The sequence below is a fragment of the Chionomys nivalis genome, chromosome 11 (assembly GCF_950005125.1).
Source record: "Chionomys nivalis chromosome 11, mChiNiv1.1, whole genome shotgun sequence".
NCBI classification, from domain to species: Eukaryota; Metazoa; Chordata; class Mammalia; order Rodentia; family Cricetidae; genus Chionomys; species Chionomys nivalis.
In genome coordinates this window covers 26,470,730-26,492,670 of record NC_080096.1, presented here as the reverse complement: position 1 = coordinate 26,492,670, position 21,941 = coordinate 26,470,730, and the positions used below count along the sequence as shown (strand labels likewise).

At 50.3% G+C, this 21,941-nt stretch overlaps 1 protein-coding gene across 2 annotated transcripts in view; it reads left to right on the top strand.

Moving 5' to 3' along the window:
* The window catches only part of Grik3 (glutamate ionotropic receptor kainate type subunit 3), a 221,288-nt gene that overhangs the window by 181,777 nt on the left and 17,570 nt on the right, over nucleotides 1–21,941 (top strand). For both annotated transcript variants that reach the window (XM_057783968.1, XM_057783971.1), the window contains exons 11-13: nucleotides 11,928–12,151; nucleotides 17,118–17,236; nucleotides 19,573–19,790. In XM_057783968.1, coding sequence (XP_057639951.1) covers nucleotides 11,928–12,151; nucleotides 17,118–17,236; nucleotides 19,573–19,790 — 561 coding nt within the window. The remainder of the gene's footprint in view (nucleotides 1–11,927; nucleotides 12,152–17,117; nucleotides 17,237–19,572; nucleotides 19,791–21,941) is intronic.

Sequence of the window (21,941 nt, the reverse complement as noted above, 5' to 3'; positions counted from 1 at the left end):
GCCCAGTGCAGCCTCCTCCACCACCCCTCTAATGTGTCTGTGCTCAGACATGGGAGCAGCGGGAAAAGTAGCCCATCAGTCATAGTCATCCTGCTAGACAATATGTAACCAAGAACTGACCAGGACCTCAACCCTCCCTAACCTGACTCTAAACAGACAGCCTTGAAGGCTGACCCACGTTCACCCAGTTCATAGGAAACTGAGGCACACACTAGAGTACCGCCCTGCTTGGCACATGGTGTTTTTTTATACCAGGAACCCCTGCCTGCCACCTAGAGCATCCGTGTCCTGCTACTGGTACCCAGGAACCTAGTTAGGAAGTATGAAAAAAAAAAGCCCCAAGAGGGAAGAGCCTGAAGCCAATGGAGGGCCACAGATGGAGAGAAAGATGAAGTATTAGCCTTAAGAACTGAGTTATTTAATTTTCTTTTCATTCCGGGGGTGGGTCCTAGGGCCTTGCACTTGCTAAGCAAATATTCTATCACTGAGCTACATACCCAGCCAAATTATTTAATTTTAATATTGAGAGCTACAGAGCACCAGTAGAGGAGGTGGAGCCAGAGGGTAACATCAGCCTGGCTCTAGAGGGAAAGTCCTCCACTCTTGAGTCAAACTGGAGCTGGCCTGGGATGTGGCTAAGGTTTGGATGAGAGGAGAGGATGCAGTGGGAAAGGAGAAAACTGAGGGCCGAGGAGACTTGCAGGCTGCAGGCTGGTGATGGGTAAATGGAGGGTCAGGGGAGGGTGGCGATGGAGGACCAGACAGAGAATTCCAGCATGGACCTCTGGGGAGATGCTGGTTCTTTCACCAAGTTTCAGGCCCCCTGAGAAGTCACTTGAGGCATGTTTGAACTATTCTCAGCAGGTGGCTAGTCACAGGCTATGAGGAGGGAGCCAGATCAGGGTGGAGGGGGAGACTGCCAAGGATGCCCAGCCTGGCAAGGAGAATGAGGAGAGAGTGGGTAGGGAGGGCACTAGGGCCAGGCTCATACCTGAGATGTGTGGCCTAGAGTTTTCCCTGGTTTCTAATAAGCTTGCAGCAAGATAGAGGACAAAGAATGGGCACAGGTAACCTTGATATGTCACCCTTCCTTCTTGGAGGAAGTAACCATGGCCAAACGTCCCTTCTACCCCCATCACAGAGTCCAGCCAAGGAAGTGGCACAGCCAGGAAGGACAGTGTCCTCTGCTGGACTCTTCTAGACAGAAGTCTCCGATGCACTTAGCTTGGCCATTGCCCAGCACTTGGATGCAAAGCAGGCATTCGTGAAAGAAAGACTCATAAATGGGCATGGATGGACTTCTCACCCGCCCAGAGACATAGCTGTGGGTCATGACTCAGCTTCACATCCAAAATATATGTGAGAAAGGTCTGGCCTCAAAGCTGTGACCTCCTCACCTAATGGGTCCACTGTTTTCCTACCATAAGCCAGTTGCTCCTCTGGCCTGTGTGCACTAACATTGGACCCCAAGCCCTATTCTTTTGTCCAGGAGAAGCTCTGCCCAGTCCACCTCATTCAGGCTGGGCGGGTGCCCTTGAATATGAGCCATCCTGGGAGCTCTCCTGGCTCAGGTCAGAAGGCAGGGGCAGGGCCATTAGGGCAGGGGAAGCAGACAGCTGTTGTCAGGGCAGCAGATTGCCCGGAGCTAGACCTGAAGAGTGTTGGAGAGTTCGAGAGGACATCAGCGCAAATGTGGGAAGGACCAAGTGGTGGTCAGGTAGGAGATGCAGGAAGAACATAGTACCCCACAGAGATTTCCCATTTGACTATCAGCTCTAGAACTCAGCCTGCAAAAAGGGTCAGACAGACAGGTACCAAGGAGGAGCGGACACACGAGAACTTCCTAGTCAGAGGGAAACAGGTCCAGAGGCTGGGACAGGCAAGCTCCCCTACAAGGGGTCATGGTCCTGTTATTCACCCAAAAGATCTTAAGCACCACTGTCACCTTAGGCTCGTAGCTCGCAGAGCCACACAAACGCCTGTCATTGGGGGAGGGTGACACCAAGGAAGATGAAGTTAGACAAGACTGCGACATTTATTTTTCTCATTGTTGTAACGAAACACCTGACCCAGGGGCCCTAACAAGGGAAAGGTTCGTTTGGGTTCATAGTCTGAAGGTGTTGTCCCCCATGGCAGGAACGACATGGCATCGAGCGCTCAAGGCAGCTGGCATACTGCATACACAGCCAAGAAGCAGAGCGACGTGGATGCGGCGTTCAGCCTTCTTTTTCCTTTTTGCTCATTCCAGCTCCTGGGATGTGCTGGCCACGCTCAGGGCAGCTCTTCCTGCTACACATAACCCAGTCAAGACACTCCCTACAAACATGCCCAGAGTTTTGTCCCCTAGGTGATGCCAGATCCTGTCAAGTTGATGGTATTGACCAGCACAGTGACTAGTGGGTCAGTCTGTGACTCTGCACCTTAGAAAAGCCCTATAATGTCTTGAGAGATTATATACCTCCGTGTGGTAAGGAGAGGCAGAGGCAGGCTCACACATTGGCCCTGGCATTTGTGCAGCCTGGCTGAACTTGGTGACGTGAGAACAGTCCAGAACCCTGTAGCAGTGTGCACCAGAGCCCTGGGACTGGGGTGAGATGCTTCTAGACCATACCTGCCTGAGATTGGCCTCAGCCAGAGGTTTGAACTAGTGTGGGAAGGTGTCTGAACCCGACCCTGACCAACAGTATGCCGGCTGGGGTGCAGTGTCACTGGGTGCAGGTGTGACCAAGCCAGAAAGAAGCAGTGAATCAGACAAGTGAGATGTCATTAGGACTTTGGCCACTGATGCAAATGGAATATGGGGGTGCCTGGAGCAAACTAAAACAGAGGACAACGACTTAGCTTTGTCTGATCTGTGGCTTGGAAGAGAAGGAAGGGGTGCCCAGTTTTGCACAGTGTCATAAGAGGTGCCCAGTTTTACTGAGGTGACCACTGCCAAGGTTGCAAAGTCTCCCACAGTCGGGGCCTGGCTAAGGCTATAGCTGGGTGCTTGGAGGTCCTCAGTGCAGGCAGCTCAGAAGGCCTTGGGGATCTTCACCCTGTGTACACAAGGGGGTGAGAAAAGAAGGATTTGGGGGGGTGATAGAGCAGGGTGTGTGCCATGACACAGGGAAACCTGTCGAGCCAGCCACCTCTGAGTCAGGCACAGTGCCCTCCCTGGGGACTTAGGAATCACACAGCTGTCCCAGGCATAGGAGAGGCCACTGCCAGGCATACTCCGCTCAGGTGGCTTATGCATGCACCACAGATGGAGGACATTTGGGGATTTTCCAGAACCTGTCCCCCATCTAGTCAGATTTATGTGAACTGCTCAGAACGCCAATTCTGGGGTTACCGGTGACTGCAGTGCTCACTGTCAACATTGGCAGCTGGCTCGGGGTGTCACAGCAGATAGCATCCACGACTCAGTGCACTCCTGAGAGCATTATGTTGCATCTCAGGGGGAACTTTCTGGGTGGCATTTTGAAGCCTTCCACTGTTCACAGTGGTCAAGAAATTCAGTAAATCTATCACCTGAGGCCGCATGCTAGATGCTGTGGATACAGAGGTAAATACAGGTAAGGTTTTCCCCCTGACCCCGCCGCAGCCTCAGGATCTTCCATTAGCATAGGAATGGGTAGTAGACTCTGAATAGGTAACTGAATGTATGTCTTCAGCCACAGTAAACGTTCACCTCTAAGCAAGAGGGTGGGTTGAGTCTCCAGCCAGGCTGATGGTCAGGCAGCTGGTTGGGAGAGCTGCTCTGGATGCCAGACAGGGCCTGTGGACTGAGAGAGTGGTGAGCTGCTATGACCCATCCCAGAAAGCCCTAAAACAGTGGCTCTCAACCTTCTTGATGCTGTGACTCTTTAATACAGCTCCTCATGTTATGGTGACCTCCCCAACAATAAAATTATTTTCTTTGCTACTTCATAACTGTAATTTTGCTACTGTTATGAATCATAGTGTAAATATTTTTGGCAATAGAGGCTTGCCAATGGGGTCGCAGCCCACAGCTTGAGAATCACTGCCCAAGAGGAAGGTCTGAGAGACTCATGCAAGGCAGACGGAGATCATTGCTGTCCTCTTGACCAGTAGCAGTTTGATTAAGCCAAGGAGGACATGAGGTCATTTCTGGTCCCTGGTGCACAGACTATGGCAATGAATATGGCAAAAGAACTGAGGACTTGGGAAGCTATACTCTGCAGAAGTCATGGCTGCAGGGCTGCGAGCATTGGTCTCCCAGCCTCCAGGTGTGACAGGAGTAGCAACTGACAGAGACACACCCTTACTGCTTGTATTGTATGCTGTCCTTTCCATTCCCAGAACCAGACCTTGCTTCTGGCCCATGTGACTGAGTCCCAAGCCATGTTTGCAAGGCCAGGGAGGGCTCTACCCAAGTCTGTTCCCTGAACCAGCACTTCAAAGTGAGTCATGATGGACATTCACCTAGGAGTGGTACAGGGACATGTGGGAGCCAGGGTCAGAGGGGGACAGACAACACTGGACAGCATTGCCTCCGGGCAGTGACATGGTGCTCTGAGGAACTGAAGATGTCCCCAGACTGTCCCAAGGTGAGCCTGAGAGCTGGTGGAGACGTCTGTGCTGGGATCCATTGAGTGTTCAGGGGAGAGGAGCAAAGTGCAGGTTAGCCCATCAGGGCCAGCACGCAGGCAGCAGTTCCTACTCTGAGAAGATACAGGTCAAATGGTCAGAGTCGGTTTACTTCAGGAGAAGTATGCATGCTGAGTGGGGAGATCAGGATCAATCCCTTAGGCGGGGGAAAGGCAAAGTAGGGCCTTTGGCAGGTTGGTCTTTCATTATTTGTTTTTAACAATGAGAGAGAAAGGAGAGAGACGGGTGGGTAGCAAGTGTGTAGAGGTCAGAAGACAATTTGTGGGAGTCGGTTCTCTTCTACCACATGGGTCCTGGAGATCAAACTTGGTTTTGATGGGTGTTCTAATGTCCGTTTTTCCAATACAATGTCCTAGAGTCTCCACGTGATGTTGGGCCTTGCACTAATCCTGAGAGGACCATAGGTAAGGGGAACAAGCTTAATCTTCGCCTTCTTGGAGCCATATACTGACAGGGAAACCAGAGATTAAGCAATAGCTTGCATTTGATCACATAGATCACAACCATCCTGTTGTGATCAGAGCGGCAAGGAGCAGTGTGGGGAACAGAGCTGTCGGATGTATAATGGGAGCCAGACTTGCTTCAAAGGGGGGCGGTCACAGCTCCACCCCTCTTGGGCTCTGCTATGGCAGGTCCCATCCTGTCTGGGTTGATACCACTATCAGCACTTGTGGAGTTTGGGGAGAGGACTCAAGGTGACAGAAGATGGGTCATCTATTCCAGGCGCTAATGACTGTGAGGCAGATTGGACCTGCCATTCTTCCTGATAGATGCTGGCACAGGATGGAGCCTGCAGGGAAGGAGTGGGGCCTTTCCCCAGGCCTGGGGATGGTACTCACATCATTGTCCAGTCAGTCATCAAGACTGCTGTAGTGCTGAAAGTGGCCAGGTGGGTCATGGAGGCTGGTCTGGCAGCTCTCTGGGTCTCGACAGATATGTCGGGGCTCAGGAGATGTTTTGTCTTCAAAAGGTACCTTGTTTGCCCAGCCTGGATGGAAAGCACCTAGCTAAGAGAAACAGCACTTGGGAGAAAGTGCGGAAGCTGAATTCTGAGGATGCCCTGTGTGAATCAAGTTTTTCATCACTGTGATAAACAGAGAAACCTGTATGTGTGTAAATGCGCGTGCATGCTGGCATTCTCCAACTATCGGTGTGCATGTAGCAGTTGGAGGACAACCTTGGATTCTGGTCCCACCTTCTGCTTTATTTGAGACTGTCTCTTGTTCACTGCTGAACACCCTAAGCTGGCCCATGAACTTCCCATGGTTCCCCTGTCTCTCCATCCCATCTCACAGGAGGAGCACAGGAACTGTAGGCGGGGGCTACTGTGCCTGGCTTCCTGTGGGCTCTGGGGCTTCAAACTCAAGTCCTCATGCTTGCATGTCAAGTGCCTGAGGGAAACACTTTAGCGGGGTATTAGTATTGGCTCACGGTTTCAGAAGTTTCAGCAGCTTGGTCTGCTTGTCTGTGGTGAGGCAGGACATCTTGACAGCAAAAGCATGGAGCAGAGACAAAACACCCTTCATAAGCACACCCCAGTTACCCATTTCCCTCAAGGTCTCCCTTTGTAATAACACTATTAAAAGTGTGGATTGATTGGTGGATTGATCCATTGATAGGTTCAAGGCCCGCGTTATCCAGTCATGAGGGATCTCAGTGACCAGATCTACCACTTAGGGACAAGTGTTCAACCCATGAACCTTTTTGGGGATCCTTCACGTCCAAGCCATAATACCTAATACCAGAGACACAGGAGAGACAGAGCAGACAGAGCTCCCAGGATGAATCAAGTCCCTTCATGGTTATCGGGAAGTGACTTGGCCATGGATGGTTTTCTTGGGCACTGTAGAGGCGGAAGAGGAATCGAGAAGGCTTTAGGACTCTAAACCCCACTAAGTGTTACAAAAGGAATCCCAGTGAAGCCCCAGTGGCAGGCGTGGTCAGAGGCCAAGGTGAAATTCGGGTGTCTGGGAATACTGCAGGGGACTCAGCACGAGACCCCGTGAGCACAGACTACAGGGCTGAGAGCAGATGATAGAAGGAGCTCTGTTCTCCACACCGTCTCTAAGTGATGGGTGTATTTGTTTTCTTGGGCTGCTATAACAAATGATAGCCAACCAGATGCCTTAAAACATAGGCATTTATCCTCTATGGGAGAGAAGTGAGAAATCGGATGTCAGCAGTGTTGATTCCCTTCCAGAGGCTCTGAAGGTGGATGGACGCCATCCTCCCAGGTTCTGATGTGACCAGCAGCCCTTGGTGCTCCTGGACTTGTGTTTAGGCTGTCCCCACCTCTGTCTCCATTGTCACACTCTTCTCTGTATATATTTGTGTCTCCTCTTAAAAGGGCACCAATTGTTGGGAGGGGCCACCCTAATTCAGGATGGTGCCATCTTAACTTGGTGACTTTGTTCTGCGAGAATATTATCTGCAAGGCCTTATTCTGAATTAGCTCACAGTCAGAGAAGGGGAATGTAATTAAGGCTATAGCCACTGCCACATCATCCCACTCTACTTGGCTTGGACAACAGTGTGGAAAAATGTTGGGTTTTTAAGCCGTAATGAATCTAGTACTAGAACTGGCTCAGCCTCTCACCAGCTTGAATAAGCATCCTGTCTGCTCTAGACACCAAATCCCTCATCTAAAGTGTGGTGATGTCTGTTTTCCCCTGGGGCTCTAGGGAGGCATTCATGAGGCACTTGACGATGCTTGGCCTGTAGGCAGCGTCCTGTAATGATGGCAGCTCTTAATATTTTAATATATCAGTTGACTGTCTGAGCAGACAGGCACACTGGGAGAACATAGTGATATGGAATCCAGTGGTGAATACTGGAGAATCCAACAGGTGGCCAACAGACCACCAAACCCAGTGAGTGAGTAGGGACTCTGGGGACTAGTCCTTAGTCTCCAAAGAAGACTTCTTATCCTAAGGAAAGAACGATTGGTGCAAGTTGCCATAACTAAGATGTGTGAGATCTTAGTTGTTAGCCTGATGAGAGTTGGCCCAGGTTTTATTATAGAAACAAGTTCAGGGTCCTATAATAGGATCCAGGCTTAAAGTCAGGACAACTGACTATGAAGGGCCAAAATACAGAGCTGGAGTTGGGTAAGTCCTTCTTGTCAGCCATGTAGGATCTGGGCTGGAACCAAGGTCAGATGGCTTCATGATGGAGGGGGAGGGTTGAGCAGGGCTGGACTGGGTGCCTTCCGACAAAACCTTGGTAAGTGGAAACCTACTTATAGGGATAAAACAATGTCTTCAGAAGGCATCGGACCTGGCCTAAAAATTCAGAAGATATACAGAGAGGAACTTAACGAAACAGGAGATGAACAATTAATTTCACCTATAAGAGAGTGAAGGTATGGGGGAGGACAGGTACTGTTTGGTTTTGTTTGAGGTTATGATTTTTGTAACGTGAGAAGAAAGAACAAACTCCTCCAAGCCTCAGTTTCCCTCTGTGCTAAAATGTGGGGTTGGAGCAGATGTTCTGAAGGCCTCTCGTCCAGCTCTGACAGCCTGTGATTTCGTGAATCACGCTGGAAGAAGTATGCATGAGTGGGAAGAGCCGCCAAGACTGGGCCTTTCATTCTGAGTAATGAACCGAAACCGCGAAGGCTTGACATCTGTTCCAGTCTTTCAAGGGAAGTTGGACAAAATAATGCCTTTTTCAGGGAAATCGTTACCAACAGTGAAATATAGTATTTTCTGCCTAAGCCAAAAATGAAGTGGAGAATGCCAGCTTTCTTAAAGCCCGGAGGAGAACGCTCATCTGAACTCCCAGAGAAGGTCACGTTGGCCAATTACCTTGCTGCTGTAGGCACATAATGCCATGGACTCAACTGCTGCCCAAGCCCATTAGAGCCAGAAAGCAGGAAGAGTGGAAGGGAGGTGCTGAGGGCCCTGGGAAAGAAACTGTTCTGGGGCCTGTGCCTGGCTTCCTCTCCAGCCCCTGGGACCTTCTTGCTGAATAAACATTATGCGCAAACACCTTGATCTCCTGCAGCTTGCTGTCAAGAGTCCACGGAGGACCCTCCACCACTGACTTGGAAGTTCTGTCTAAGAAGCCGCTGCAAACCCAGAGGCCGTTCTCAGAGACCAGGGCATTCTACCTTTGGAGTCAAACAGAGCATCCCCAGGGTCTGTTTGGAACTGAAGGAACTGGGCTAAGGGTGGCAGGAATCTAGACTCACACACCACTAGATCTCTCTCCCCTTCCATTATTGTAGAAGATCCTAGAACTTCAGGACTGAAGGAGACCTTCAGGGTACTCACCTCAACTGTTTTGCTACTCAGGAACTCGCTGTACCAGGTCTCTGGTTTGTTCTTGTATCCCAGCTAGGCCAGTGTCTGGGCGTAGTATGTCTTGATCAAGTGTGTATTAGATGGTTTTTACTATTCCTAAGCATTCTTCCACCATCCATTTGTTCATGCCCTTAATTGAGAGGGGTCCAGGAGCTAATTTAGCTGCCTGGTCCCTATTTCTGTACCTTTAAAGCCAGATAAGTTCTAACTCATGCACTCAAAAAGTCTATAAAAGGAGGCTTCAGTGTACTGAGCCTTTTCCTTAGCCTTACCTCTCCATATTCCCTGGGGTTGATTTGTTTCACATTTATTTGTTTATTTGTTCATTGCATACATGCATGTGGGCACATGCTCGTGTATACATGTCTTGTCTCACGTTTGGAGTTTAGAGGACAACTTTTGGAACCTGGTTCCCCCCCTTCCACCATATAGGTAGGTTCTAGAGATCCAGCTCAGCTGGATCTTGGTGGCAGGTGCCTTGTACTCCATGGATCCTCTTGCTGACATTTTCCTGGATTTTGAGGTTTACCAAATCTTTGGTCCCCGAATATCCATGTTGGGGAGCAGGGGTAGCATTAGAAGGAGAAACACTGGGGATACCAGTATCAGAGCATCTCCTAATTTCCCCTCCCGCACCAAGCATGGAATACTCACCAAGTGGTCTATCCTGGGATTTCACACATATTAACTGTATCTCCTGATGTGATTTCTATTGAAGTACTTGTTCCTATTCTGAGATAAGTGGCGCCTGAGTTAGTGCTGATATGATGAACACTTTGATTGGCACACATGTCCCCTACAAACCTTCAGAGCCACAAGAGCAGAAATCATACCTGTTAGTGACAGCTCTGTCTTTGGAGTTCCTGGTGGATCTCATAAAATAGTGGGTGGGTGGAAAGATGAGTGGGCTGGTGGATGAATAGACAGATGGATGGGCGACTGATGGGTATCTGGGTTGGTAGATTTATGGATAAGCAGATGGATGGATGGATGGATGGATGGATGGATGGATGGATGGATGGAGTGGGTAGTGAGTGGATGGAAGGATGGATGGATAATGGATGGGTTGATGGGTGGTCCAGCAGGTGGGCAGATGGAAGAATGGGTAGAGGGATAATGGATGGATGAATAAATGGATGAGTCAATGGGCGGATGAGTGGGTCAATCCAGCAAGTGGCTGCCGAGAGGCATTGCCTTGGCAGGGTCTTTCCGAAACATGCTCCTTCCTGGCAAAGGGTTTTCAGCACTTCCCTTCAGTTGTGCCTGTGTACGGAAGGGAAGTTGTAACTTGATTCATAATTGAGACACAAATACCTACAGGAGCCTAAGAGGCAGCCTTTTCCAGGGAAGCACTACTAAATATGGCAGGGTCTAAGAAGGGGCTTTGAGACGAGGAGAGGACAGTGGGCCAGCCACAGCTCTAGCATGCAAGGAGCCTGTGAGTGTGTATCTAAGCAGCTGCATGCTTGCTGACATGCAGCCATGCACACTGAGCAATGCAGACCTACCCTTGGGAAAGAGTGAACTTCCTGAGAATCGAGAATGCAAGACTTCCAGGGAGGGATCTCGAAGAGGCAGTGTGTGTGAAATAATAGGAACAATAGGAAGAATTAGACAAAGAGGCCGCTGTGGGCCAAGTGTGGGGGTGAAGAAATGGGCTTAGGGACAGGACGGTCTTTAAAGGGACCTTGTGTTAAGAGGACTGCAGATAAAATGCAGGAGGGGGGATTTTTTAATTTTTAAGCAGGAAAACCCCAGATCAAATTCAAGAACCCCCTTCATTAAGTTTGTGATGCAATGGCCTGTAGGAATATATCGTACCTCTAGCCTTGCCTCTCCTGCCTCCATGGTGAACTTCTGCACTTGGGCTTTCTTGTCCACCCACACCCTCTAAAGAGAGTGTTTTTGTTTGGCTTGTTTTGTATGTATTCTGTGTAGCGTGTGTGTGTGTTGAGTGTGTGTTTGTGTGCATGCGGGTATCAAAATCGTTGTCTTCTTCCATAACGCTCCACTTTATTTTATGAGACAGGATCTCTCTTTGAACCTGGAACTGATCAACTAGCTAGACTAGCTGACCAGTGAGCTCTGGGGCCTGTAACCCCAGTGCCGAGGTTATGGACTCTTTTGGTGACCAGCTTTTTACATGAGTGTTGGGGATCCAAACTCAGGTTCTCATGTTTGCATAGCAGACATTTGACTAACTGAGGCATCTCCCCACCCCCAAGGAGGGCATTATCTTTGTCTAACTAGTTTTAGAGCAGGTTTTAGGATCTAATGAGCATCCTGAGGGGGCTAAAGTGGTCAGGAAGTGATTGAAAGGGGGAAGCTGAATTCATTTGACACCATCCCATGTTGAAAAGGGACCTTATAGGTATTCATTCTCTCTCTGCTTTTGTCACGGCCTCTTCTTCCAGGCACCAGCCACTGGAGAACAAAGCTTAAGTTGTCCTGTATTAACGTGTGTGCATCCTTGTCTCCTCCACACCCTGGGCATGGTCCAGCCACGAGGGTCAGTCAGTGTTGAAACTGAACTGTGAATACATAGGCTGGAGAGAAGCTCCAGCCAAGGACCTGTGTTCTGTCCCCAGAACTCATGTGGGGGGAAAGGCCAGGTGTGGTAGCATGCACTTAGAATCCCAGGGCCAGGGAGGCAGAAACAGGCAGATCCCTAGAGTTTGATCGCCAAGCAACGGAGCCTACTGGGTGAGTTCTAGGCCAATGAAGTCTGCCTTAGAAAATGAGGTCAGGGCTGGGGAGATGGTTTGGCTGTTAAAGACTAAAGCTCACACACACATACACAAAGGGTCAATTGCAATTGAGAAATGACACTGAGGTTGTCCTCTGGCCTCAACACTTACACACACACACACACACACGCACACACGCACAGGAGTGGTTAAGTAACCTTGGACTAACGCACCACCTCAGTCTATGTTCCATAAGGGAGTTCTTCATCACCTCTAGCCCAGGGATTTGCTCATTGTCTGTCTACCTGTGGTCTTGTTACAGAAAGCAGATCTGGCCGTGGCTCCCCTAACCATCACCCATGTCCGAGAGAAGGCCATCGATTTCTCTAAGCCTTTTATGACCCTCGGAGTGAGCATCTTATATCGCAAGCCCAATGGCACCAACCCCAGTGTCTTCTCCTTCCTCAACCCCCTTTCCCCGGACATCTGGATGTACGTGCTCCTTGCCTACCTGGGTGTCAGCTGTGTCCTCTTCGTCATCGCCAGGTAAGGCTGTGCCTTGACCGAAGCTCTGGGCCAAGCTGGAAAGCATAGGAAGCTAGGCAAGTGCTCCTTGGCTCGGAAAGCCCAAGGTTTGGATCACTGAACCACCTGACATTCTCTTCCTCCCTGTGGCTCAGATACTTTGTCACTTCAGAAAATGTCCCATGGCTCCCTGGGCTTGAATCATCCCGTCCTCCCTCTTGTCCCTGTCCTCCATGACTCAGATATGATAAATTGCACCCTGGTGCCCAAAACAGGTTGAGAGAAGCCTGACCATGGCTTACCTGACCTGGGTACCTGGGATGGCAGACCAGACCCAAGCACATTGCATGGCCTAACAAATGGCCTAAAACATGGAATTATAGGGCTGGAGAGATGGCTCAATGGTTAAGAGCATTGCCTGCTCTTCCAAAGGTCCTGAGTTCAATTCCCGGCAACCACATGGTGGCTCACAACCATCTGTAATGGGGTCTGGTGCCCTCTTCTGACCTGCAGACATACACACAGACAGAATATTGTATACATAATAAATAAATAAATAAATATTTTTAAAAAACATGAAATTATATCTAAGCCGTCCACACAGCTGTAGAACCAATCACCACCCACACGCCACATGCAGAAACATGGCACACAGACATACATGTATGGGGTTCATGCTTACACACCACCTCATTCACATGTGTGCCTCCTGCTGGGAATCCATGCATGCACTGAGCCTACCCTTGTCGTGTTGTTCATTGGAAAGAGATGAAGTACACCCTTGCTAAGTGGGCCACTAGGGAAGCAGAATTAGCCCAGGTTTACCAAATGCCCAGTGTTTACCAAGCACCCTGTTCTGAGCCTTGCCACCTTTCCGTTTTCTCTGGCAGCCTCCCTGAAAGGCACCCAAGAGCCGCTGAGGCCAGATAAGCCATAAGTGACACATCTAGGAGGTGAACTCAGTCCCACTGAGGTTTTGTCTTAATTCATACCTCTGGCCACTGCTTGACACACACACCCCCGTCTCAAGCTCCCCACCCCCTCCCAGCTGCGCTCTCTGCCCCTCCCGCCAGGCCCCATCCTTGCCCCTGCCCTGGGTCCTTTTTTCTCTAAAGCCTAACATGGTGTATAGAGAAACTTCTCTGGAGAGGCAATTTGAGATCCAAGGACTTGGAGTTTCGCCTTTTTCCTCCAGCGCTTCCTTTGAAAGCCCCCCTCGCCTCTATGCCTGTCACTCTCTGCCCCCTCCCACCCAGAGAAAGACCAAAGGAAAAATGTGAGAGGCAAAGTCACCCAGCCTCCCAAGGCTTTGCTGCAGAGCCTGGTGCGGCTGCAGCTGCCCTGCCTCCTCAGCCCAGCCAACAGCCCAGCACGGAGAGACCTTCATCACGCCTCTCCTCACTAATGGTCTAACAAGCCTTTGAAAGCAGAGCCGCTCTCTTGCGCTCTCAACGTAATTTTCCCGAAGCTCCAGTGGCCTCTCAGCCACCCATCCCTCTGAGGCAGGAGCATTTCCAGCATTAGTTCTGTCTGTTTGATGTGTGTGTCTCTTCTCCCCTCAGATACGGGCCATCCATCCACTGCAGGCAGCTGGGTGTCCAGCCTCCCCATCATGGCTAGGAAGACGGGGAGTGGCCCCTCCACCTAAGGCTAGTGTGGGATGCTTAGGAAAAGTGGGGTTTTCTGCAGTGGCCAGGATGCTATGAGGTACCTGCAGAGGGAGGAAATTCTGGGCCACAGAGCTGAGCAGAGGCATCTAAGTACACTGCTCACCCCATGGAACACTCACACAGCACAGCTCCCAACCATCGTGTCTGCCCTTACAGTAGTCCTATAAGGTGGGGAGAACGATCCCCGTGTTCCAGAAGCAGAAGCCAAGCGAGGCTCAGAGAGGTGAAGTCAGTACCAAAGTCCCAAAGATTTCCCATTCTAAATTGAACACAGGATTGGGCATTGGGGAGCTGCAAACAAGAGGACACATAGATGGCTCAAGGAGGGTGCCACTGGGCACCTGCAGACTTAGGGCTCAGCAAGAGAGGCAGGGTCAGTGAACTGCATGTGGGACCCTTGCCCAGCCTTCATCCATTCCCTCCTGTCTCCAGCGCTGCAAGGTTCCTGCCCCCTCCCACACTGTAAGGTTCCTGCCCCCTCCCACACTGTAAGATTCCTGCCCCCTCCCACACTGTAAGGTTTCTACCCCCCTCCCGCACTGTAAGATGGGTGCCCAGTGCTGTCATCCTTTTTCTGGCTAAACCTCAGCCTTTTAAAATATTTCATTACCAAAAGGCCCCTTCTGGAATCAGCTATGTTTATCAGAATAAGCAAGTTCTGTCTCTGGGCACTTGTCCTGTTAAAACGTCACCGAGTGGTACCTTGGATCCTTAAATGCCTGTACAGCAGAGCCCAGAGGACCCAGCTCCCCTTTGGTGTCACTGACCACAGAGGAGTGCCCAGGTTTTTTTCCCCCATTGGTGGGAACTGGATCAACTTCAGTGCCCACCAGTAGGGTAGGGTGTTAAGACCCATGTGAGTCATTGGAGGGCACAGTCTGGTTCCGGTTCTGAGGGATTGGTGTAGACAGGGGCAACAACTCTCTACATAGAAATTTCTATGACAAGGGTGGTGCGGCATTTTTATGTTAAAAATTGTGTGTCTGTGTGTATCTGTGTGTGTCCGTATGTGTATGTCTGTCTTTCCTGTCTGTGTGTGTGTGTCTGTATGTGTATGTCTGTCTTTCCTGTCTGTGTCTGTGTGTTACATTAAGAGCAGGACCTAGGGCCGATGAGCTGCCTCAGCTGGTAAAGGCACTCTTGGCTTCAAACCTGAAGACCTGAGTTCTATCCCAGAGTCTCACATGGCAGGAGAGAACTGACTCCTGCAAGTTATCCTCTGACCCCCACATGTATGCCGTGGCACACATACCCACACGTGCCTTAAACAAATAAATGTAATATAGATCTTAATAATATAAATAAATAGAGAGCTGGACCCCTGAGCACTGCTCAGAATTCATCTTTCTTCTGATGCGAGCCCTCCAGCCAGGAGAGGTCCCAGGAGAGCCTGGTCTCTTGGTCCACAGTACAAACCATCATAGCCCGCACCTTCGGTTCGCTGTCAGATCAGTCCCAGGGCTCCCTGAGCTATAAGCTCTATTTCTGTCTAGAAGCTGAAGGCTGGGGTTCCATAGATTTTGTGAGATCCCTGCCTTAACTCTTTTATGATTTCTTCTTTAGCCCCAGGGTGGGCCTCCTCCGAGGGCCGTGCCTCGTTAGGTAGTCCATCCCCGCTTTGCTCTGAGTCTCCAGTGGCCTGTGGTCTCTGCTGAAATCCACTGCTTTTCTAACATGGAGCCGAGTGGACCTGGACCAGGTTCCAATCTATGTGAACTCTGTGGGGAGTTCACTGTGTACCCAGTACCCCTAGATCTGGTGGACTCTGGGCCTGAAGCAGGGACTCTCCTACCTACACCAGCACCCACCAACCCAGCCCTCCAGACAACTCAAGTTTGCCCTGCCACAAAAACACGCCCAGCATCCATTCTGGACACCCGACTCTCCAAAGGTTTTCTCTTGCATCCCCTTCCCCCAAATCTGTGCTGGCCCTCTCCCCTGAACCTCAGCCTCTTCCTTGGGGATTCTAGAGTCTCTACCAGTTTCCCCTCCTTCCCTTTGACAATCCTCAACTCACTGTGAAGTCTCGCATGGGAATTTCCTGCCTGAAGCAGCATCCTGCTTCCTGAGAACGGGCCTGTCCTCACCTGAGCCCGGGAGCAGTGAGTGATAGCTAATACTCCCGCTTTGAGAAGGGAGCCGGAAAGGGAAGACAAGAGTTACCGTAAAGAGCTTCACACTAAAAAATGAAACAAAAATATGTTTTGGTTTCAAAAAAAAGTCTTTCTTTGCTTCCTGCATCCTGCCCCATCCCCCACCCCCCCAATACACACACATACAGCTGCCCTGATCCAGGAACCACTCAGTCTCTCCATCTCTCTGCATCTTCAAACTGACTCATTTGTAAGTAGGATTCAGCCAGTCCATCAGGCTTCCTCCCCTCAGTTGGGAATCCTCTTCCTTAGAAGGGGATGGTGTTGGGGCTTTGGATGTTTTCCTGCCCAGCCTATGTTCATATACTCAAACACAAAAATCTGAAATGAAATCCCACAATGTTTTCTCCGTGGGGCAGGATTCTGGGGCATTTGTGCCTTCTCATCAGATTCCTGTATACTATTTGAACATTTTATCATCAGCATCTTTTCACTTTTTTATTATACAAGAAATTCAAATGCGTCTTCTCATTTTCAAAAGAGCCATGTGGTCCAAATAAGGCAACAGGTTTGACTGAAACCCTTTTGCCCTTCTTGCTCTCTCCCCAGAGCCACACACTGATGTTTTTATAGACTTCCAGGCCTCTTAGTGAACATTCATATACACATTCACAGACAGAGCTGTGTGGCTGCCCTAGGAAACCTATAGAAATGCGATTGTATTGTTTTTATTTTTGATCGCTGTTCATCCAACAGTCTGTGTTGAAGAGCTTCCCCTGTCTCGGGACATCTAGAAGCATACTGTGTGATATTTCAGTGTGGCTGTGGCATGGTGTATTTAATCATTCCTCTACTGAAGGACATTTAGGTTATTTTTTTTTTTTTGCATGCTATTGCAAACAACACTTTGACAAACATCCTTGAGGACTTCCCTTTATGCGCCTGTCTGATGTTTTTCCTACATGGATAATTACTCGCAGCTTCCCGGGGTAGAAGGGCATGCATGCTTTTAATTTGAAAAGGTGCTTTGGAATTACTTTATAACCAGGAAAGGGCACTGGCAGTAAAGGACAGGAAGAAACCCTGTCCCAACTGGCCCTTGCCCATCACTCCAGACAGACAATAAAGAAAAGGACCCTGGAATTGTCGGTGGTCCACACTGGTACTTGTTACTAACTAGCAGCCTTTTGCAGCTTGTTCTCACTGCTTCCCTCTGCCCTGCAGATTCAGCCCTTATGAGTGGTACGATGCTCACCCCTGCAACCCTGGCTCTGAGGTGGTGGAGAATAACTTCACACTGCTCAACAGCTTCTGGTTTGGAATGGGCTCCCTGATGCAACAAGGTGCGTGTCTGCCCTCTCCGGGCCTTCTCATCTGAGGCAGGTAGCTTTTCTCCCCGCTGGATCCTTGGGCCTTTCCTGAGTCAGCTGCCCTTGGGAGTCAGATCTCTCTAAGCCGTCAGACGGTTGGAGACACTGAGGATACCCTGGTGTGTGTCTTCGCCCCAGATTCACACCCTGCTCTGCTGCTCTGCCCCAGAGCCAGCTCAGGTTCTGAAGCAGGTCAGCCACCCCAACCTGTGGCACGTGAGAGGCATTCCCAGTACCTTCTACTGTAGCTGGGATGGACCAGAACATGCTGCCTTCTGGGTTGATCCTAGTTCTCCACGGCAGAACAAAGCTGATCCGTGCAAGCTAGAGGCTGGGACCATAGAGATAGAGGGTGGGCAGGAGCGGCTGCAGAACAGTGCTGTGAGGGTCCATGGCTTAGGAGACTAAGAGAACTCCAGGTCGTTTATCAGGGCCAGGGGAGGTTGACTGAGGTTGGAGAGCTTCTGCCTGCGTGCATCAGAGACAGTGTCCATAAAAGAAGATTGTCTTTCATTATGAAGACCAGGGTTCCAAGGTGACTGGCTCTGAGCATGACTTGAGCTCTTTGGAATGTCTGGAGACGCTTAAATGTCTAGGAAACAGCCGAGCTTGGTAGCTCACATCTGTGATTCCAGCATTTGGGTGACTGGGACTGGAGGATTACTGTGAGTCCAAGACAAGCAAGGCCCTGCCTCAAAAGGGGGGAGGATGCAGCAGGATGACTCAATGGGTAAAGGCTGGTGATGACCCGATGGGAGCCTACACAGCGCCTACTCTAACTGCAAGGCCCTTGCCCTTCACACCCCTGTGTGAAACCTCAAGACCCAGCACAAGCCCTGCTCTTCAGAAGGGAGGGAGGGAGGGAGGGAGGGAGGGAGGGAGGGAGGGAGGGAGGGAGGGAGGGAGGAAGGAAGGAAGGAAGGAAGGAAGGAAGGAAGGAAGGAAGGAAGGAAGGAAGGAAGGAAGGAAGGGCATTCTCCTATTGCCCGTCACACAGCCGTCCACTAGGCTGAAGCACTGTGGAGCTCAAGTGTGGCAGAAGAGGAAATAGACTTGTTCCACCCCCGCTCTGTGGGCTCCAGCAGCTGGGGAGTGACAGGCAGCTTTCATGGCAAGTGCCTCCATCTGTCCCCGCTGTTAACAAGCGTCCTGAAGCTTCACCTTCCTTCTTTGCCCATCATCTTTGTTCAGTGACAGTTGAGAAGGACCTAGAAGGCCCTTCGCTGCAGTGATAACTTCTCCGCTGCTGCCTGCTGCTACTCAAGTCCAGGCCCCAGCGCGTTCCCCACATGGTTTGGATGGGGGTGGGGGTGGAGAGCTAGGTATGTATTTGAAAATCTCTCCCTTGAGTGACTTCTTTGAGAGGTGGAAAAAAAATCATCCATATCAAAGCAGGCACTTTCAGATTGCAGCTCCAAATATTCCAGAAAGTTCAGGAGCCGCTCACTATTTAAATCTCTTGAAAGCCGTCGAGTTAATTACTTCAGTTAGAAGGTTTCATCTGAATTGTGCTCCGCGCCCAAGGTCGGGAAGGAAGAGTGATATATTTCAGCAGAAAGCTTCCAAAAATGTTGGTTTTTCTTCTCCTGCCAAGTGCCTCACAGCAATCTCATATTTGTATACCGCTCGTATTTCTGACGCATCTCTCTTCAAATTATACCATTGCAGCATCTCAGTATTTCCATGAGGCTGGGGCAGAGGAAGGACAGTTCTTCCAGAGCAAGAGAATTGTCTGGCCTAAGATCACCCAGAGAACTGGGAACAGGATTTTCTTTTAGAACCCATAGGTTCCGACCCCCATGCCATGGCCCACAGATAGGCATCAGAGGGTCAAAGGAACCTATGAAATGGTATGTGTGTGTGTCTGTCTGTCTGTGTGCACGCGCCCATGTCTGTGTGTGTGTGCACTCATGTGTATCTGTATGTGTGTGTGTGTGTGCGCATGTCTGTGTGTGTGCGCACGCGTGTGTATCTGTATTGTGTGTGTGCGCGCATCTGTATGTGTGCGTGTGTGCGTGCGTGTGTGTGTGTGTGTGTGTGTGTGTGTAGAGTGTAAATTATTAAATACCAGCCTGGATCAGATTCACCCGAAGGGCTGAGTGCACACACTGCCCATCCTTCCCCACCCCTACCTCCAGTTATTGACTCTTGAGGTGAATCAAAGAATTTGCCTTTCAGTCAAGTTTCCAGCGATACCGAGGGACCATGGGACTGCTCAGCTAGTCTGGAGAAACGGCCCCGGCACCTGTGTGAGTATCCAGGTCCTGCCGGGGTCTCCACACTGTATGATATCTCCTCCCTTCTCCCAGGCTCGGAACTGATGCCCAAAGCCCTGTCTACCCGCATCATCGGTGGCATCTGGTGGTTCTTCACACTCATCATCATCTCCTCCTACACGGCCAACCTGGCTGCCTTCCTGACCGTGGAGCGCATGGAGTCGCCCATTGACTCTGCCGACGACCTGGCCAAGCAGACCAAAATTGAGTATGGTGCTGTCAAGGATGGGGCCACCATGACCTTCTTCAAGGTGAGCGTCTCCTCTTCCATGCGTCACCTGGAGCTTCCTGTACTCTTTACTGGGTAGTAGCAGGGAGCTCTGCCCCTCCCTCTCACTACCAGGAATCCAGGGGTCTGAAACCACAGGTCTCAGTCCCTCTCTGGTAAAACCAGTTAACTCTAGGGAGCTGGGATGACGAGCCATGTAGATTGGTCTCAAGTTCTGAAAGTTTCTGGGGCAAGCCATGTGGATCACTGAAGGAAGATGAGCAGAAAAGGATCAGATGAGGCAGGAGGAGAGAGATGGTCTAGTCCCAGACAGTCCTGGGACCATTGGCACCCTGCTCTTGGCTTGGGGTCTCCATCTCCAAGAGGCTGTCTTGGGGTGGATGAGCTGCCCATTTCCAAGAGCATAAGGCCCCTCCCCTTCTCTTAGAACGCCCTCAGGGAAAGTCCCTGTCTCCTGCCCGTGTGACAGCTTTCACAGCAGCTGTGACTTTTGCTCCTCCAGCTTTGGAAGTGTTGGCTCGGTTCCTCTGTTTTCCCCTCTGACATCATAGTTGAGGCCAAGGGACTCTGCCTGACCTCGAGAAGCAGTAGTTCGGTGTGCTTCTAGATAAGTAACAATGGCCGCAGCCTGAGCACTCCCAGCGGGCCAGACTCTGCTCCTTGCGTGGCCTCTATTAACCTTCTTAAACCCTGTGAGATGAACACTGTAATTATTCCCAATCCATATGTGGAAACTGAGCCCCGACAGATCATTGGCTCATCTGAGGATTGACATCTGGAGAAACTGGGCCCCATCCTCTTCTGCTTTTCTCCAAAACTTAGGTGCTAAACCAGTGTTGGTGGGACCTGAATGTGTGTCCGATGCCACAGAGCCTATGATATCAAAAAAGACTGAGTACTGGTGTTCATACATACACACACACACACACACACACACACGTATCTGACTCTGGAAGCCTAGGGTGGACTCATAAGGAGTCTTCTGAGCCGAGGATATAACTTATTTGGTAAAGTGCTTGCCCTCTGAGCACAAAGCTCTGGGTTCGATCCCAGCAGAGTAAAAAATGGTATAGTGGTGCACACCTGTAGTCTGGGCTCTCGGGAGGTGGAAACAGAAAGGTCAGTAGCTCAAGGTCAGCCTCAGTTACATAGGGTGTGGGAGATCATCCTGGACTACATGAGGCCCTGATGAGAGAGAGAAAGAGAGAGAGAGAGAGAGAGAGAGAGAGAGAGAGAGAGAGAGAGAGAGAGAGAGAGATCTAACGAGTTCTGCGGCAGGGGATACTTTGAGATGTGGTCCTCTAATTACCCCTTGGAAGGATCAGGCTTTGAGAGCCGTGCCAGTACATCTGTTGGCTTATTAATCAGCTGCCCTCTACCAGTCTGGAAGCCTGTGTATCTCCCTTTGCTCTGGGCTCTGCTTCTTCATCCCTGAGCCCTCGCCTCTTTGGAGACTTCAAGAAAAGGAATGAGCCCCAGCGGGGCCTGAGGAAATAAAGGAGGAAGTTAGAGTGTAAAATGGCTCCATCCCATGGGTGCTCGAGCCCCAGCACTTTCCGCCAGCTCCCCGTGTCTCTCCTGAGGCTGCGGGCAGGAGGGAGGAGGAAAGGGGACTTACCCTGGCCCATGGCTACTGCCACCAGAAGCTGGTCACACTGTCTGCTGGGGAGGGCACAGTGTGCATTGAGATCAAGGGGAAATAAAATGTTGCCAGAGGCACACTAGGCACTTGTTGAAGCCCTGAGAGTATGAGCAAGGCTGACAGTATGAACATACATGTATGACCGACTGTGTATAGTGTAAATGACACATGTAAATGAGCATTTTGCTCATACACATGTGACATGCGTGAAAGTGTGCCCATCTGTGCATAGGTAGATCTGTGCTTGGACATGAATGTTTGCATCTGTATCTGTATGTGTGCTAATGCGCAAATGCATGATCACCATCTAGGAACACAGATGTGCATGACAGAGTATCTGTGTGTATGTGTGCACAGAATGTCATATACTTGTGTGTGTGTGTGTGTGAGAGAGAGAAATCATGTATACATGTGTGCCTCTGTCTGAATGCGTGTGCCTGCGCACAAACCTGCCTGCTCACACTCTCTGTCCTCAGGCCACAGCCCAGCCCTTTGACTACCAGAGTTTCTCATGAATTAGGCATGAGCCGT